The sequence below is a fragment of the Fundulus heteroclitus genome, chromosome 12 (genome assembly GCF_011125445.2).
Source record: "Fundulus heteroclitus isolate FHET01 chromosome 12, MU-UCD_Fhet_4.1, whole genome shotgun sequence".
Lineage (NCBI taxonomy): Eukaryota > Metazoa > Chordata > Actinopteri > Cyprinodontiformes > Fundulidae > Fundulus > Fundulus heteroclitus.
In genome coordinates this window covers 25,541,532-25,559,785 of record NC_046372.1, presented here as the reverse complement: position 1 = coordinate 25,559,785, position 18,254 = coordinate 25,541,532, and the positions used below count along the sequence as shown (strand labels likewise).

At 42.5% G+C, this 18,254-nt stretch overlaps 2 protein-coding genes across 4 annotated transcripts in view; one reads left to right on the top strand and one right to left on the bottom strand.

Annotated features, from left to right (window-relative positions):
- The window catches only part of cds1 (CDP-diacylglycerol synthase (phosphatidate cytidylyltransferase) 1), a 28,259-nt gene extending 26,166 nt beyond the window's left edge, over positions 1-2,093 (top strand). For both annotated transcript variants that reach the window (XM_012865325.3, XM_036144349.1), the window contains one exon: positions 1,937-2,093. In XM_012865325.3, the coding sequence (XP_012720779.1) occupies positions 1,937-2,072 (136 nt within the window). In that variant the 3' untranslated portion in view covers positions 2,073-2,093. The remainder of the gene's footprint in view (positions 1-1,936) is intronic.
- Positions 2,094-9,445: 7,352 nt separating this feature from the next.
- On the bottom strand, positions 9,446-17,928 carry tmem175 (transmembrane protein 175). 2 transcript variants are annotated; one of them, XM_036144347.1, is made up of 10 exons: positions 17,622-17,928; positions 15,389-15,427; positions 14,987-15,084; positions 14,853-14,904; positions 13,793-13,828; positions 13,636-13,719; positions 13,362-13,526; positions 11,515-11,593; positions 11,306-11,441; positions 9,446-11,209 (listed from the first exon to the last, which is right to left on the bottom strand). In XM_036144347.1, exons 1-10 carry the CDS (start codon positions 17,823-17,825, stop codon positions 10,537-10,539), a joined length of 1,566 nt encoding a protein of 521 aa, XP_036000240.1. In that variant the 5' UTR covers positions 17,826-17,928; the 3' UTR covers positions 9,446-10,536. The 2 variants fall into 2 exon arrangements, with proteins under 2 accessions (XP_036000240.1, XP_036000241.1); XM_036144348.1 differs by lacking the exons at positions 14,853-14,904; positions 14,987-15,084; positions 15,389-15,427; positions 17,622-17,928 and adding an exon at positions 13,954-13,989 and having other exon boundaries at positions 13,793-13,873.
- Positions 17,929-18,254: the final 326 nt, after the last annotated feature.

The window sequence follows — 18,254 nt, the reverse complement described above, 5'->3', positions numbered from 1 at the left end:
AGGAAGAAGTTAAAAATGCCAAACACGCCGTGTGCTGCGTGGAGCTGGGTTTGAAATGGACCTGCTAACGTTTTGTAAAGTCCTCTGAGGTGAACTTGGTGCTGCGGTGGCTTCACAAAGACAGATTAATTAGTTAATTATATCATAATATTGCCGTAGCACAGAGGGGGACAGCCTTGGATCTTAAGGGCCAACCAGTTTGTGATAAAATCTGTCCGGTTCCTGTCTGCTTTATTTCCAGCGGTGAAATTAATAAACATTTGTTTGTTTCCTTCCTGTCGTCGTCTTTCTCCTCCGCTTGTATTCGTGTTTGTGTGAAGGATGTAACTTTGATTGGCAGGTGGGTTTATAGACATTATAAATGTAGACGCCTCGTTGGGCGGGGTCTGCCGGTGCTACGAGTGCATCAGAGCGTCGGCCATGTTGGATGTGGCAAATCTGCTGTTAGACTGAGTCACTTAAACAGTATCAGGGATTTTAATCTCTGAACTTTATATTTGTAATATTTAATCTAAACGTTGTGGTCTTCATTATTTCATGAAAGCATGTGAACATTTTAAGATCTGGTAAAGACGCAGATTAGCAACAGACTTTTTGGGGGAATATTAAAGAGATAAAATTACTAATATGAGAAAAAAGTCCTAGGACAATAAAGTAAAAAAAGACAAAAGTGGTAACATTATGAGAATTAAGGGGGAACATTTCCAGAATAGTCACAGTTTGCAGAACTATCTTAGTCCTGGAGTAATAGGGCCAGGTTAGATTCTTATAATAATTTTTATTCTTTACGAGAAAATGGTAAGGAGAATGAACCCAAAGGAATACGAAAATAAACTTGTAATATTGCAAAAATAAAAATGTTACAAATATAAAGTATATTCTGAGATTAAACTCCCTCTGATGCTGTTTATGTGACTCAGACTAACAGCAGATTTGCCACATTCAACATGGCCGACGCTCTGACGCATCGCAGCACAGGCAGAAGCCGCCCAACCAGGCGTCTACGTATTTAATGTTTATGGGCGTCAGGACGTAGACTTCTACCCTCCTGCCATCTTGTCCTTTAGCCCTTTCCTGCTTTCCTTCCTTCTTGTGGCGTTCATTTCTCTTCCTCCTTGGATCCTCCTCACCCTGAACATTTCCACAAAAGGCCAACCTTTAACCTGAGGGCATTTGTGGAGGTGCGGGTGTCACGTTAATAATAAATCACGTTAATAAATCATTTCTGGTGGAACAATTACTGGCAACCCTAACAGTCCTTCACAAATAAATGCAACTTTACTCTTTTTTTAGGATGACCAGAGTTTGCCGCTACCAGCCTGGTGCCACTAAGTGCAGCACGGGTGATTTTATTAAAAACAACTGATTCTTTTTCATCTCCGCTGAGTAAATGTACTCAAATCTAAGGTTTAAGTCTTTGCTTTATGCTTTTTACCCGTCCTTACTGGGGGCGTTGTTGAGGTTTTCGCCGTGCGTTAAAACCAGACTACCCGACTCATATAGATAAAATAGAAATCATATTGATCGATATTGTTAATTATCAACAAATTCAAAACATATACTTTAAGTGCAGCCCTGAACATTTTAAGCTGTTTGTTAGCGACTTATTTTTAGGCGCAGAACACAGAAACACTGAATTCAGACAACTTTTTACCAAAACTGCAAGTTTAAAAAGAAAAGAACACGCGCTCTCTTGAACTCTCTGAAGGGGGCGGAGCTTGGTTCCTGGATCTGCTTTGTGATTGGTTGGGAGGATGTAACGACTGTAATATTAACATACATTATAGGCTAGAATCCATAAGGAAGGAAAACTGTTATTCTAATGAACTTTCTATTTACCCTTTTATTTTCTATCATTAATATACGTCTATAAATTGATATTTATTGTTGAATTATGGTCCTACTGCTACTAACCCCTGACACGTTTCTCTTGCAGAGGTCCAAATCCCAGCAAAGTGCTGCAGCAGCTGCTGATGCTCCAGCCAGAGCAGCAGCTCGGCATTTTCCACACTCTGCACTCCCACCTGCAGGAGAGGGGTCTGCTCCCCCCGGCCGCCGTCCAGGCTGAGTGACCCCCCCCCCCCCCCCCCCACCCCCCCTTCCAGGACGAAGAGCGGAGGCGTGTGTGTGAGACGGTTCTGATAGTTAGTAATAGCACACACACACACACGCACGTTGGACTGTACTGTGTGTTACTCCTCCATTCATCAGCAACCTTCCAGCTTTGCACCTGAGGGGAACTCTGCAGAAAAAACAACAACAAAAAAAAACCAAAACAAAGAACCGTTGCTTTGGATCCGTCTCCGGCTGCAAAACGCAAATCGGCCAAACTTCCAAGCACAGCGCTTCTCCGGCCGGCGGGTTTTGAATGTGGACTCTACTTCCTGGTGGACGGCCAGCTTTGCACTGACTTTGGTGACGTGACTCGCTGCGGGGCGCCTCCACCGGGGCGGGGGGGGGGGCATACAGCCCGGTTCCCGGACTCTGCTCCACGTAACGGTTTCACTCTGCATATCGACACGTGTAGCATGCATGCTAGTCCTGCCTTAGGCTCCTGCTGGGTCACGCGGCTCAGTCTCCATTTCCTGAGGGCGACAGCTTTGAGGCTCCAGACCAAACAGGCATGCTGACGCAGAACGTAGAACATCATCTGCACACTTGAGACACTTGAAGTAATGTATTTTACAGAAATATACGTAAATATTTAGCTGAACAAATAACTTATATATATATATATATATTTGCTTAGAGATTTGCTGTGGGAAAAGTTTAAAAAAATAATAATTTTAAGCTGTGAGAAAAGATATGCAATAATTTCCTTTAGCATGAACAAACCTTATGTCTACCAGGCAGCCATGTAGATTTAAGCTGAGGTTATTTAGAGAGGGTGTTGTGGGTAAAGCTTTACTTTAAGAAAAAAAAAAAAAGGTTGATAAGATTAAGAGTTAATGGTTTTTTCCTGTCCTGCGGTGGGATTAGGAGCTCAGCGCTGCTCTCATGTCTGTTTCGTAGCTCAGAGCTTTAATCTAGAGGCTAATCTGAGCAGAAACGAAGCAAGAGGCACGGAATAAGTTTAAAAGTCTTCGTAGCAACACCTGTAAAGCTCACACAGCAACGCCGTTTACATTTTCTCACAAATTAACCCATAAACCTCTTTAAAACAGTTTTCACCTTCTTTTTCTTTTCTTTTTTTACAGTAAAATATGGTTTTGATCAGAATATTAAAACAATAAAACTGCTCTGGAACTCTGTAGATTATAGACCAGGTTTAGTTGTTAGTTTATTTATAAAAACCCCGTTCCATCAGACATGTAGGCCAAAGCTTCAACGACAAAATGACCAAAGTTGCACACTTCTAATATGTGAATTATTTAAAAGTTATTATTTTAATTATAAAACAGGTAAAAAAAAATATAAACCTTATCAGGCAAGTCATGGGTGGAAAGTGTTTTTTTTTATTAGTATTTTATTCACCTTCTGCAGGGCATTTAAATCTGTTTTATTGGTCCAGACAGCGCGTGTTCCCAGGCCCGACTCCCTCCAGGGAGTTCTGGGTCTCCTCCCAGCTAGAGGCGCCCAGAGGCCCAAACCACCGCCGCGCCTTTCGATGCGGCGAAGCAGCGGCTCCTCCCCTCTCTGTAAGGCTGAGCCCAGCCTCCCTCCAGAGGACGCACATTTCAGCCGCTTGTATCCGGGATCTCGTTCGTTCGGTCCCGGTCCAGACCTCGTGACCACAGGTCTATCAGAAGCTTCGCTTTTTGGCTCAGCCGTCTCCATCCTCCCATCACTCAATGAACGAGACGCCGAGACGGCGTAACTCCTCCGCTGGAGGCAGAGACGGACCCGAAGCGTAAGAGCGAAGCTAAATGAGGTTAAACTCGTTCAGGAAGGACCAACGAGGGACGTCTGTCTGCAGGGAGACGATCACCACCGCCATGCAGTCGTGTCTCTCTTTAGATTTAGGGTTTTAAGCTTCTTTTCTTTCTGTCACCTGTGACTGGAATTGAGAAAATTGTATAAGGCACACACCTTTTTAAATAAATTAAACAAAATGTCGTATAAAAGCTAATCATATTTAGTCATTTTTAACCTCCACTCAGACGACAGAAGACAAAAACAGTGAAATATGACCTCTGCTCAAAATAATTTAGTTTATGGGTAAACAGAAAGTTTAATTATTATAATTATTATTATTGTAGAAATATTGGAGCCATGATTAAAAAGGGCAAAGTATGATTTTACAGTTTTTTCTTTTCTGCTTTACCTAAAGACGTCCCTGTGTGAGCTTTCCAGGAGTCCTGCTGTGCGGCGAATACGAGCTTCACGCTAACATGTTCCTCCAATCAAAGCGCAGCACTGTTTGTTCTACGCTTTGGCTGCAGGCAGATTATGATGGACTATGCACATCAAACCAATGTTTTTAAGAGTAAAATATGAATGTAAGATGAGGCCGCTGGCGTGAACCACTCATAGGGTTTGTTTCTGCGCCGTGAACGCATCGCTGAAGCTACGTTGATCTGTCAGCATCTGGGGGGGGGGGGGGGGGGGTTATTAGGAATGATGCCTCCATGTTTACCATTTGAGAAGAGGCCCTGCGCTGCTGACGCTGAGACTCTCAGATCCAGATCTCTTCGGGGAGAAGTGTTTACCGAAGGATCGGAGCAGAAACCGGACGTCAGCACTGGTTATTAGTTTAGTTCACGTTTTGTCCGTCTTTGCTCTGAAAAGTTCTAATTTATTTGTCAGTGCGGTTCTGTTTTATGTTTACCTGCTAGAGGTCCGTTTTTACGGCGCGTGCTTGATTTGAGCTGCAGTGTGGGAGACGTTGGTTAGATTTTAGGGACCTGCTGTGATGTTCTGTGTTTGTCACCAAAACGGACCTTTAGCTGCTGGATCCAAGCGGCCCGACCAAATATTACGACACAAACGTCCAAACACGGTTCCTTCACATCCTTAAAATCATTTCCACGCCGGCTGGAGGTCTGGTGGGAGGCAGGGGCGAGCGACATGACGAAAACTTTTTACCTTTTTAAATGGTAAAACTGCTGTTTAATCTCTATTCCCATATTATCTGATCCATTTGTGTAATCTTATTTTAGCCTATTGTGTCCTGCTATAATTTAAAAGGTAAAGGGCAACCAAGCAATCAGCTTCAAGTCAATTTGCACCGTTCACTCCAACAGGTTGCCAGGTTTTACCCCCAAACAAGCCTAACCCGTGGCAGCTCAGTTGATTTCTCAGAAATTGTTGAGATAAATGGTTAAAAAGGCTCGAATCTCATGTTCAGTTTAACTATGTACATGCATAACACTGACAGAACCAACAAAGTTCAAAATACATGGACGTAAAACATCAGACTCATAACCACTGAGCATTAAGAGCTGAAGAAAAGACGTGTTTTTTAGGAGATTTAAAAGCAAAATGTGCGCTGAGCTAAGAGGAGGCGGCAGGTCGGGCGGTGAAATCTGACATGTAGAGCAGGCGATGCTGTCTGGACCCAAAAACAAACCCAGATCCAATCAGACGGGCTGCTGCAGCGGACAGTACAGTCTCTCTTCCTGCTCTGTTACAGATTCAAGGGTCACAGCTCCCAAATTAAAACCTTCTCCCAATTCTCTCAATATTCCATTTTACTTGGCAGAACCCAAAGATGCCATCGGTCCTAACAGATATTTCCCAACCGTTGATGATCCGGTTTCGTCGTGTCGCCCGCCTCTCCCCTGCTGCTGACCCTCCCCGACCGTTTCTTCTTTAGTTGGGAGTCAGATAATTGGGTTCTGGTGCCGAACGGCTAAACTGAACCGGACCTGCAAAACAATCCAGATCCCAATCTGTCAAACCCTAAAGAAATCCCACTTACTATATATATATATTTTTATTCTCTACATGACAAAAGCTTACAAATTTGGTGCATTTTGAAACTACATTAAAGAGATTTCCATTTTTTTTTACCTTAATTTCTGAATTTAGCCCAGTAACGGTCGGGCGGACCTACAGGTAAAGGTCCAGACATCCAGGTAACGATCCGGCGCTGAGCCACCGCTTCAGTTTGTGTGTTTTTTGTTTGGCTGAGCCGCAGAAAGCTTGATGAACGATGAAGAAAAAATGCTGGAGTGATTTAGAGCAATACGACGCAACGTATAAAGAGAACAGCTGATGTTTGTGTTGGGATGATATGAAGCAGTGTAAGTGAATAAAAAATGTTTTTTTCTTTTAAAATGTCGTCTGTCATTTTTTTTCAAGACCTCCAAAAACGACACTTCACAAAAAATGAAGCTTGACAGTTTATTCTTTTATTTTTTTTTACTGACATACAAATAAAACATCTGCGTGACGTTTTAAACGCTCAGTGCCACAAACACACCATTTATAGCTGGGAGGTCGACACTGTTTTGCTGCCGTTATAACAAAAAAAAATGTATGACAGGACAGGAAACATTTGTGGCTTTCAATCAATTAGATTAAAAAAAAAAAAAGGTCCCTTCTTAACATAACCGGGATCTAAAGGGAAATTAGTGCAGGTTGCAGACAAATAAAAATACAGAAAACATGTAAAACGATCAAAATACCCCGTTTTTAAGGTGATTTGTGGGTTTTAAATAAAGTGCACATTTAAATCCACATTGAGTCAGGGTTAAAACTTCTACTGATGGTGCCGTCAGCACTAATTAGAAGAACAGTGACCCCTGCTGGACGAAGATAACGCATCACCTTTAAGTTGTCTTGGTACAAAACCCACAATCAGCAGCCGTCACTCAGTGAAAAATAATATTTTTCAATTAGAAAACATGAGACAAAAATCAATTAAACTGAACTCCACGCAGGAGAAGGAAGCCAGAGGGTCGGTGTTGATGCAACACAAGTCAAACACCTCTTTATGTTTCACAAACACCCGTTTCAACATTTACTCTTTCATTAAATTTTTTTTATTTAATATTTGAACTTTAAATCACTGCTTTGGGTTTTACTTGCATATCAACTATTTATGCAATTAAAATAATATAAAAATAGTGCAACGATGATTTCTATGGTGCTGTGGAGAGGTTATGAGCAGTCAGTATCTTCCTTACATGAAGTAGCTACACCTTGACATCTTCCCACATTCGTTTTGTTAGATTCAGTCATAAATCTTTCTGCTTGTTCTCTGAGCTTTTCTGTTTCAGAGGTCGCCACAACAAATCATCTCTATTTAAGCCGCTGCTGCCTCTTCTTCTCTTACACCAACTACCTTCATGTCCTCTTTAACTCCAAACATGTTGCTCCTCCTCTAGACCAGGGCTGTCCAAACTTTTAGGTACGTGGGCCAAACTTAAGTCAAAAATTAATACAATTCCTTTACCTGCTCTACAAAATATTATACAAACAATAATAATATTTTTGTAGGAAATTAATGTTTAGATCAATGTAGATCCAAAATTCAAAAATCGGTTCATTTGCAAATTATTTTGAATTATTTAATTTCACTCTTTAACAATAATAAATTTAACTCTTTTTGGTCTAGCATTATAAGAACAGTATTTGGGTCAGCTGTTATTTGAAGTCAGCCAATTTTAATAATTCAATTCAAAGCAGATTTTAATGCACCAAAGTCTGCATTTGAGTATTTAAATGTCACTGGATAGATGTTATTGTGAAATTTAAAGAGAATGTCAAAAGTGTATTAATTAAAAGATGAATACTTTGTGTTGTACTTTAGATTTAAACTTCTCTGTAATAATTTTGCTGCAATTAAAAACTAAAATCTAACATCTGCATCAGCCATCTGTGCTGGTGGACCAGATCTTTCTTGAAATACAGCTTGGGGGGGGGGGGGGGGGCACAGAATCAGTACAGGGGCCACAACTGGCCCCCCGGCCTCAGCATCCTTCTAACAACGTTCTATCGCTCTTCTCTACCGGTCCAAATAATCTTAGTCTGACTTTATCTCTAAAACAGCTGGGCCCGAATTCTCAAAGAATCCTAAGGCTAAAAGTAGCTTTGCTTCTGAGAATTTTACCTCATTAAGATAAAAGTTATTCTCTGTGCATCTTTGGCCTTCAAAGGCTTCTAAAGTGACAAAATGTTAGGAGTAAAGAGGATTTAATGAGCCTCAGAGTGTCTGAAGCAAGAATATGGAGGAAAACGGTGAGAGCTGATTGCCTGATCAACCTCAACAGTGATGGAAATAAGCACCTAAACCTTTTAATCTTACATTACTACATTATTAATATGTAAATAAGAAACTTTATTATCCCCATAGAGGGAAATTAATTAGTTTCAGCAGCCCAATGGGCTAAAGGCGTGGCTCTAGTAACGTAATTTTGAGGATAAATAAGAAAATATTGAATAATCATTAATGAAAAGCTTTATATATATTCTATCTAAAACATTTTTACAAAGAATATATATAAAAGAGGGTATTTTCTTTATTGCATGATAACGTCAGCAGCCTAAATGGCCTTTTAAAAGTTCTCTTGTTGTTTTTGATTGCTGCAGCGCTTCTCACTTTCCAGGCTGATGTGTAGTTAAAAGCAAAAAGAGCCGCAGAGAAAAAGGCGCATTGATTTGCAGAAACTGTTTGAGCCGTGATCCAGGTAACGATGTAACACTCTGATCTCGTCCTACAGCGCAGGAAAATGCTGACAGGTGAGGGCACATCAATGTCAAACAGATAAAGTTGTAAAATGACCGGAGAGTAAAAACAAATAAGCTAATCAAAAATAATGATGAGGGTGTAAATAAGGTGCTTTAAAACATTTCGATGCTGTCTGACAATTAGACTCTTAATCCAGTCCAATTTCCTCTCCTTTGATCACTAGGAGCACATTTGTGTTGTTTTTCTTGTACCGTCAACCAATCACAGCTCTTCAAATGCATAAATACCTCCCCACTAAGTAAAAATTTCCTCACTAAGTAATTTCCTTTCTCAAAGTCGCTCTGAAGCTGAGACTCCCAGGTGGGGATTTTTAGGCTAAGACAGGAGCTCTCTGAGTCTTTGTGAACACGGGGCCAGAGGAACCGGAGCGGTCCCTCTGATGTCCTCCTTCCTCATTCTGTCCGTCGTTCCATCGTCTTCACTCCAAAATGAAGACGATGGAACCGTCGCTGGTGATACTGGAAACGTTTCATACGTGAATCAAACGGATGCTCGTTGCTACAGACCAAAGGACCAGCATGGTCTTCATTACAAACAGTCAGGCTTTCTATGGCAGTCACATTAACTATAATCCCAGGTATGAATTGTGTAAAAAGCCTTAAATAAACAAATAATTAATATCAGCAGCATTATCTCACACTGAAAGTCTTTGGGGGAGAAAACCAAACTTTAATTTAAGTAAATTTATCCAATCCCATGTCAGGAAGTAATTGTCTTCAGTTTCTGGGATCTCTAAACCTTCCTGTTTCTCTGGGGCATTGATATGACAACCAGAATCCATTTCCTTTAGCCACAGACCGCTTGGCTTGACCAAGACCAGATTATTGTGGGAAGATCCACGGTGAGGCAGAGAATAAGACATCCATCACGCTGTGGACGTGTTTGGCACAAATACCAAGGAAAGGAATGCATGTAGGTTTGAACTCTGTCTACTTCTGCCCATAACCTCTCACCACAACATTTATAAACGACGCCTTTAAGGATGTTTTTGCTCAGAGAAAACAAATTGCCACTTAAAAACAGTGGCTCTATCCGAATACCCTTAATTATAGCTGCTAGCTCCTGTTCCTCGGCCTTTCACGGGGTCAACAGTAAGAAGTATCGTGGGGAGGAAGGAGCTTCAGAAGAATTCGGACATCCTTTAACTCCGACGTTACGTAACAGAAACGCACATGAATGATGAGAGTCAGATCCGGGTCCACTGCCCACTGCGCTCTCTTCTCTCCAGATATTATCATTTATTTCCATGAGGGGCAATGCTGATACATCATGTCACGCAAAGGATTGTGGGATACCTCAAGGCTTCTATCTTAGCGCTGGTAAGCTACGTCGCGGGGTTTCTTGGCTAAACTAGCAGCAGGAGGAAGTTTATAGGCTACTTTTCCTACCTTCCTTCCTTACTGACTGCACTATTCGGACGGCACTGATCATGGCGGCCGCTGACGCACTTCTGCTTTGACTAAAGACTCCTTGCTCTATAAGAGTATTCGGATTGAGCCACTTTTAACCTTTTAGATCCTAATTCTGATTAAACGCAAAAACTACAAACATGCTGAGAAAATCCCATTTGGACAGTTTTACGTCAGGAAGGCTGGACGAAGGTTTATGCGCTAATCACATGAGGAGTAGCAACTGAAAAGCAAAATGAGTGAAAGCCCCTTGGCTGACCGCATCAGCGCTGAATATTCAGAGCTTCCTTTTCCGTCTACAGAACCTGTAAATTATCCTTCAGCGCGGCCGTTTAATCCCAACTGTGCTGCTCTGCGCTCCAGATATGAACAAAAATAATTGTTAGAAAGGGAGGAAACTTCTGTGCCCTTTGTTCGGGATATGCAAACCCGCCACCAGGGGGCCCTCTTTCCTTTCAGCAGCAATGCCCCTCAGACCTGATCAGGAAACTTCTAGGTGACTACGGCGTTAAACGGCACTCTGGTTTCATCGGCTTCATCGTCCACGACGGTCGTCAGGTCGGACCTGTTGGGACAGAAGAGGAAGCGAAGGAGAGCGAGCCCGACACGCACCAGGAGCCTCAGCACGAGGAACGCCAAGGGCACCGTGATCTCCATCAGGTGGAAGATGGAGGCGCTGAATTTACTCAAGATGCAGGTGAGGAAAAACGTCCCCAAAGCAACACAGGGGTACAGCGCCAGCTTAGCCAGCATGAACGCGTGCTCACGCCCGCCGTACCAGACGTACGGGTGCAGCGTTTGCTGCTCGCTGTACAGCGCCGCCACCCAAATGGAGAGCTGGAACATGCCGGCGAAGAAAATGATCACGCAGCTGATCTGGATGGCTTCCAGCTCGTTCTGCGAGTTGCGCGGGAACTCGTGCGTCAGCTGGTAGGCCAGAGGCAAGCCTCCGACAAACGCCAGAGAGAAGGTGTTCAGCAGGCCCATGAAGCGCGTGGCTTTGGTGACGTGGAGGAAGAGCGAATGGTGGACGAACCAGAGGAGGCCCACCGTGGCGAAGGAACCAAAGTAGGCCAGGTACTCCGGGCCGTAGCCCTGCAGCGCCGCCACCAGGCTGCCGCCGAACTGCTTCTGCACGACCGTCGGGTCGGGAACGTTGTCCTCGCTGGACACATGAAACCCAATAAACGTGTTACTTCTAAACGGCTAAACGGCTCATTAAAGGCACGCTGCAGAAAACCTTTGACTGAAGAAGCGTTACCATATGTCCAAGATGAGAAGTGTAGCGACGATGGCGTAAACGCCGTCACTGAAGGCCTCCACGCGTTCCTTGTTGAGCGGCTCGTTGGGGAGGTAGGTGTAGAACATCATGGAGTCTGGCGTCTCCTCCACCTGACCTGAAGCACATGACACGAGGTTGGTGAGGCGGGCGCCATCAGAGGGAGGGCGCCGGGGAGAACGTGTGCCTACCGATGGCTTTGCTGCGACACCACTTCAGGCACTGGGAGATGTACGGCAGGAAGACGATGATGGCCAAGAGAACGTAAGACTGTTAAACACCAGGACAGCGTTACTAAATGTGACATAAATTATAACGGCCTCGTTTTATTGCAGGATGGTGAAACATTGGGAGGTTTACTGTGACGAAGAACCAATAAAACACATTTTTTTTTATCACATTTTGAACGATTCATCAACAAATCACCACACTTTTCAGATGTTATTTGAAAAATGTTTAAGAAGTGGTTCATTTTCCTTCAGCTTGACCATCAGACATGACTTCCCGTTGGTTTGTCTGCTCTGAATCCGTCGAGCGCTGCTTCATCTCCAGAAGGGGAACCAGGTGCAGAACCTTCAGATGAACCTTTTTGATGAATGCCTGATTATTTACACTGAAACACACACACTGCACCTGCAGGACTGAGGTTCAACACCAACACTGCAAAAACAGACTAAACTTAACTAGAAATAAGTTAAAATTTTCTTGAAATGAGTGTATTTGCACTTTATTTGAGTAGCTAAAGAAGATATCTGCCAATGGGATAAGATTTTTGCACTTAAAATAGGAATAACTCATATCCATCAACTTATTTCAAGTGCATTATATCTAATTATCTTAATTTAGGGGTAAAATTACTCCTTCCATTGGCAGATAATCTTATATACCTGCTCAAATCAGGGACAAGTACACTCATTTCAAGAAAATTTTACTTATTTTTAGTTCTGTTTTTGCAGCGTATTCAGGGCAAGTCGGCAAAATGTCTCAGGCCTTTTCCACACGTAGCAGGAAATCTGGGAACAACGAGACATTTATAGGCGGTTGTGCCGTTCAGCCTCACATAAAAAGCGTTATACGTCCCTCAAAACGAAACGATCCTAAAATCTCTGGACCAACGTGGAGATTTATAAACACACCAGTTTTGAGCCTGCATGCGTACATGAAAAGACGGATATTAATGTCCGGCAGGACGAATATTGCTGCGCTGTGTCACACATATGTGAGACCATTGTTTATACACTGGGCCATACAGTGGAGTTAAAAATGAATTTTGTCAGAGCACTGCAAAAATAGAACTCAAAATAAGAAATTATTTCTTGAAATGAGAGAATCTTCCCTTAATTCGAGCAGGTAAATAAGATTATTTGCCAATGGAATAAGATTTTTTAGTTTAAAATAGGAACAACTCATCTCCATCATCTTATTTCAAGTGAAATATAACTAATTATCTTATTTTAGAGGTAAAAATACTCATTCCATTGGCAAATAATCTTATTTACCTGCTCAAATCAAGGACAAATACATTCATTTCAAGAAAATTTTACTTATTTCTTGTTCTCTTTTTGCAGTGTTAATTTTTACATTTCTTCAGACACTTTTAGTTTTTTTTTTTTTTTTTTTTACAAGATCAAACCTCCCGTCTCCATGAATAATTCCTAACAGGAAGTCGTGGTTGTTTTTGAAGGATTCTGATTGGCTGACATAAGTTCTTGTTTTGCGGTACACTGCCCCCTATGTGCCTGGCGTATTTCTGCAGGTTGCTGTGGATGAAAACTTTCCTAAAAGAAAACTTGTGTGTATGGTGTTATTTTTAAAAAACGATGTAGGGGAGATATTAGTTTTCTTTTAAAAACCTTGCTACGTGTGGACTAGGCCTCAAAAATAACACTCAGGGTAATTTATTTTAGTCTCGAGGTAAAAACGCCTGTTTTCAGATGTTTGTGTCAGATCCGATTCCTCACTTTGTTTTTTGCTGCATGAAAAATTAAAAAGCCAAACACATTAGAAAGCATTCAGAAGGGAAATAATTGCCCCTGACCAGCTGGAAGAAGATGAAGGAGAAGATGCTGGCGAAGAAGCACATGATGGGAACCCTCATGATGACTTTAAGGATGTGTTGTTTATAGAAGCTCTGGTTCTCGGAGATCTGGATCTGTTCGTTCAGCAGGAAGGGCCGGCTGAAGGCGTACAACACAATCACCGACTGGAGAAACCATTGAAACGCGGACATTAGGTCAGTCTGTCGGGGCTTAGTAGATGTGACTGAGCAAATATCGGTCAGAAAGGACGAGGAAACCGTTTGATTTCCTCACCTGGATCACTCCGATCACCATCACACAGCCACAAAAGAGCAACATCCCGAGAATGTTCTCAGGGAAGGTCGCCATTAAGGAAAACTGCAAAACAGACAAACTAAACTAATTATGCACGTTTGAAGGCAGACAGGGGCGGATTCAGACTGGTACTCACGGTGTACGGCAGGAAGGTTATCAGCATCATGCAGGCCTGAATTAGAACAGAAAGCAGAACTTAACATTACAAAATAGCAAGAGAATCTTTTCTCAGGGTTTACAAGGATTCAACTCAATTTTATTTATATAATGCCTATTTACAACACATGTCATCTCAAGTCTCTTTCCAAAGTCAGACTCCATCAGATCCTCCAGGTTGGTCAGAAAGTTTCCTCTCTAAGGAAACCCAGCAGGTTGCATCAAGTCTCTCCAAGCAGCATTCACTCCTCCTGAAAGAGCGTAGAGCCACAGTGGACAGTCGTCTGCATTGTTGATGGCTTTGCAGCAATCCCTCATACTGAGCATGCATGAAGCGACAGTGGAGAGGAAAACACCCCTTTAACAGGGAGGAGAACCTCCAGCAGAACCAGAACCAGGCTCAGTGTGAACGCTCATCTGCCTCCACCCACTGGGGCTTAGAGAAGACAGAGCAGAGACACAGAAAGCTCAGAAGCTCACATTGACCCAGGAGTACTTTCTATGTTAGAGAAGACAGAGCAGAGACACAGAAAGCACAGAAGCTCACATTGACCCAGGAGTACTTTCTATGGTAGAGAAGACAGAGCAGAGACACAGAAAGCACAGAAGCCCACATTGACCCAGGAGTACTTTCTATGTTAGATGGTAATAGTGGATGATCTGCCTCCCCTGATGATGTCACTGCTAACAGAACACCAGACCAGGTGTACCTTCTATGGAAAAGGACAGAGAACTCAAATTTTAAAATTGAAATAACAACAAACAATGCAGACTGGAGAGCAGTAGGAGAACTCAGCAGAGTGAGAGAAATAGACTCTGATGTCCTCCAGCAGCCTAAGCCTATAGCAGCATAACTATAGAGGTAGCTCAGGGTAACATGAGCCACTCTGACTAGAAGCTTTGTCAAAAAGTAAAGTTTTAAGCCTATTTTTAAAAGTAGACACAGTGTCTGCCTCACAGAGAAGAACTTGATCCTAATCCACAGGAAACCAAGAATAAAGACATTTTAAGAACATTAACAAACATGATTCTGTACTCACAAGGTTCAGCAGAGCGAGGCAATCATCAATGCGCACGATGACTTGGAATAACCTGCGGAAAGCAAAGGCCAAATAAGGACAACCTGGAGAAAGCTGCGGTGAGCGGGCGGAGTCCTGACAGAGGAGGTGATTACCGGATATGAGCCGCCCAGGCAACCGTCACGATCAGGAAGGTCATCAGGTAAACGGCGATCTTGGTCGTCAGCAGAAGCTGCACGCTCTGCCTCAGCTCCTGCACAAACCCGTCAGTCCAGCGTTACTGATGGAGAACTTTTCATACAGTCAAGTTTAACAAAGCGCTTTACAGACGGTGAAAACAATACGACATTTAAACCTCTAGAGAGATGCAGCCAAAGGATCAAAACGTTCAAAATCAAGCAAACTAAAAACTATTATTGGTAATGAAACAATTAGTAATTAAGAGGGAGACAATTCAATTATAGAGTGACAGCAAGTTGCAATATTTATGATCTTGTCAAATATGCTTTAAATGTTAACTCATAAAGCTCAATTATGGTATGAATAATAAACTTTACCTCGTTATCTTCCACTTTGGTGTGGGCGACCGGTAATATCTGTTGGTCAGAGTCAAGATTAGAAGATATTGGTTTAAATGTGACATTGTGCAACAATAACAAAGGTAAATAAAATAACTTGTTATTTCCACAGAGATTTGCACCTAAACTGGTTTTACTTTTTACAACATCCTTTTTTTCTAACAGCACAGCACTCTGATAACGATTTCCCAATATTGCTGCGTACAGAACGAGGGATCTTTGCACGCGCTCTCTCGATCAGGGAAGCCCGGCTCCAGTCGTCCAGAACCCTCCTCCTGAAAGAGCGTAGAGCCACAGTGGACAGTCGTCTGCATTGTTGATGGCTTTGCAGCAATCCCTCATACTGAGCATGCATGAAGCAACAGTGGAGAGGAAAACTCCTCTTTAAAGGTGCATAGCCACCTTGTTTCATGTTTATTTATACGTCACTAGCTCACTCTGGTTGATTACAAAGTTTTTCTGAAAGATTTTCACGTCCTGCTGGCGTATTAGTTGTTATTTTTGTGTTTTACGCTTTGTTTTTGCTCAGCTTGTTAGTATATAAAGCCTTTTGTGTTTATTTATAATAACAATGGAAGTATAAGACTGCGCATGTGCAATAGGGGATAAAACAAGGAAGCAGCTAACGGCTATTAGCATCTCCCAGCCAATCAATGCAGAAAGGTCCAAGATCCAGTGAATAAAAACTAGTGTTGCACCGATACCAGTATGGGACGGGGTTCCGATCCAGCACTAAAATGGTGATATCGGTATCAGCGAGTACCAACAAATATGCACCGATACCATTTTGATGTTTGTGTGTCACTTGAACGCAGCCTTCTCTCTCCCGACTACTATTATACATGTTATATAAGTTCATGAAAGTTGCACTATTTTGGCATTTGAGAGCCAAAACTCAGGGTTCAATTATTAATGTAATTTGACTGTCTTACTGTTGCACTATTATTATACATGTTATAATTTCACGAATGTTGCACTAATTTGGCCTTTGAGAGCATAAAGTTTATTCAACTATTGTCACCCATTCTAGGTAGGCAATAAAAAGTTCTACTACCCTAAGTAGTATGCAGTTCTTCATATATACACACACATCAATTGCAAACAGATGGTATCGGTATCGGCCGATACTGCACAGCCAGGTATCGGAGCCAAAAAATGGCATCGGCGCAACACTAATAAAAACGTATGAAAAAAAAAAAACCATAAATTATTCCAAGAGGGAAAAGCCTGTAATGTCTCTGGGAATCCAGTCTGAACGTTGGTGTTCCCTGAATCAGACGCTAAACCTGCCGAGGCTCAGATGTGACACAAAGTTGACTGACGTGAGTAAATGTTCTGATGTGAGGCTCTTAAAGCTGCTGTCGTTTTATTTAATTAATAACGGTTAATTGATCACGCCGAGCTGCTGCTTTAATGCGAAGCGTTGCAGAGGATCAGACTCTGTCCACCATTATTTACAAGTGATTTATTGATTAAGCAAACCGGCATTATGATAGTTCTGTGATACACATTTGTTTTTATCTGATAATTAATAATAAACTTGCTCCTCGGCATCCCAGGTTCCTTCATCTTCTCCCAGGACGAGGTCATGGTGGTGGTTTAGTGAACCTGAGGAGTCCTGAGCTCCTGTTTAGCTCTGCTAGGCACGGGTAAATCATAATGGCTGTTATAAAGGTTTCTAACCTGGGACTGGTTTTAAATTGATAACAACCTAGAAGCAGGAGTTGTTGTTTTTTTTAAAAAAGAAGAAAGCTGGTTGAGTTGAGATGGTTGACCCCCTGGGTGCCTCTTCAGGAGGGTTTCAGGCCACTGGGTGGAGACCCGGGGAAGACAGACACGGACATGTTTATGCAAAGTTTCAATTCTATTTTATTTATAAAGCGCCAATTCACCACACACGTACCTATGTACGCATGTATCCATTCATTTGTAGCCATCAGCTCATTTCTGCATTGGTTGAATAGCTTGTTCTCTTGTCTTTCCAGTTTTGAAGAGTGAGAATAGAGATATATGTCACACATATTTACACCACATCAGTCCGCTGATTCCTGATTAACAGATCAAAGAAACCCTGGTGCTTTTCAAGTAAAGCATAAATTATTCTTTAAAAGATGACCACTATGGGTGCAGATGACTGGGGTGGCGGTGGTTTTGTTAAACATATTATAATAATAATTATATATATTTGTCAAGGTGGGTGTGCGTGTCTCACCATGACTGTAGCGATGATGGAGATGAGGGCATCGCTGTAGGCCAGCAGTCTGTGGGAGGACTGGGTGCCGCTGTGGCCCCCCCTCTCTGACGGGCTGAGGCTGTCCAGCAGCGGGGAGGACGGGCCGCGGCTCCTCGCTGACTTCTTCTCCATCTCCTCCTCAACGTGGTGCTCGATGATGTCGCTGTCGTCGTTCTCCCCCATCGTGCACGGAGCGGCGGGACCACGGAGGACGGAGCTGTTTGCAAACAACCGAGGAACAGCTGACTGTGGGCGGGGAGGCAGGAAGCAGAAGAGCGCGTGTTTCCGGTTCGCCGCGAAGATCGTTCGTTCGACAAGAGGAGCCACTCTGCTGCAAAAAAAACAACGTTTCTTTTGTTTGTTTCAAGTTCTCCTGTTCTGTTTGTATCTTGTTTTTCCCCTGTTTAAATTAAATTAAATTAAAGGGAGTTTAATACAATATTTCTGTCTGTATTTATTCATCTTTAGATCATGTGACCAGATAAAACAAAGAGGAAGTAACCGCTGAGTAACGGAAGCGTATCGCATTCACCAAAGAAAAAAAACCCACACAGCATTATCTCATAATTACGACAAAATATGCCATAATTAAGAGAAAAGATCTCATAATTA

Coding starts and splice junctions, on each gene's coding strand:
- tmem175 (XM_036144347.1), bottom strand. CDS start 17,825: ATGGGGGAGAACGACGACAGCGACATCATCGAGCACCACGTTGAGGAG. Junction 15,085..15,388: donor CCAAAGTGGAAGATAACGAG/GTAAAGTTTATT, acceptor GGGTTTGTGCAG/GAGCTGAGGCAGAGCGTGCA. Junction 11,210..11,305: donor CTTCTCATCTTGGACATATG/GTAACGCTTCTT, acceptor TCATGTGTCCAG/CGAGGACAACGTTCCCGACC.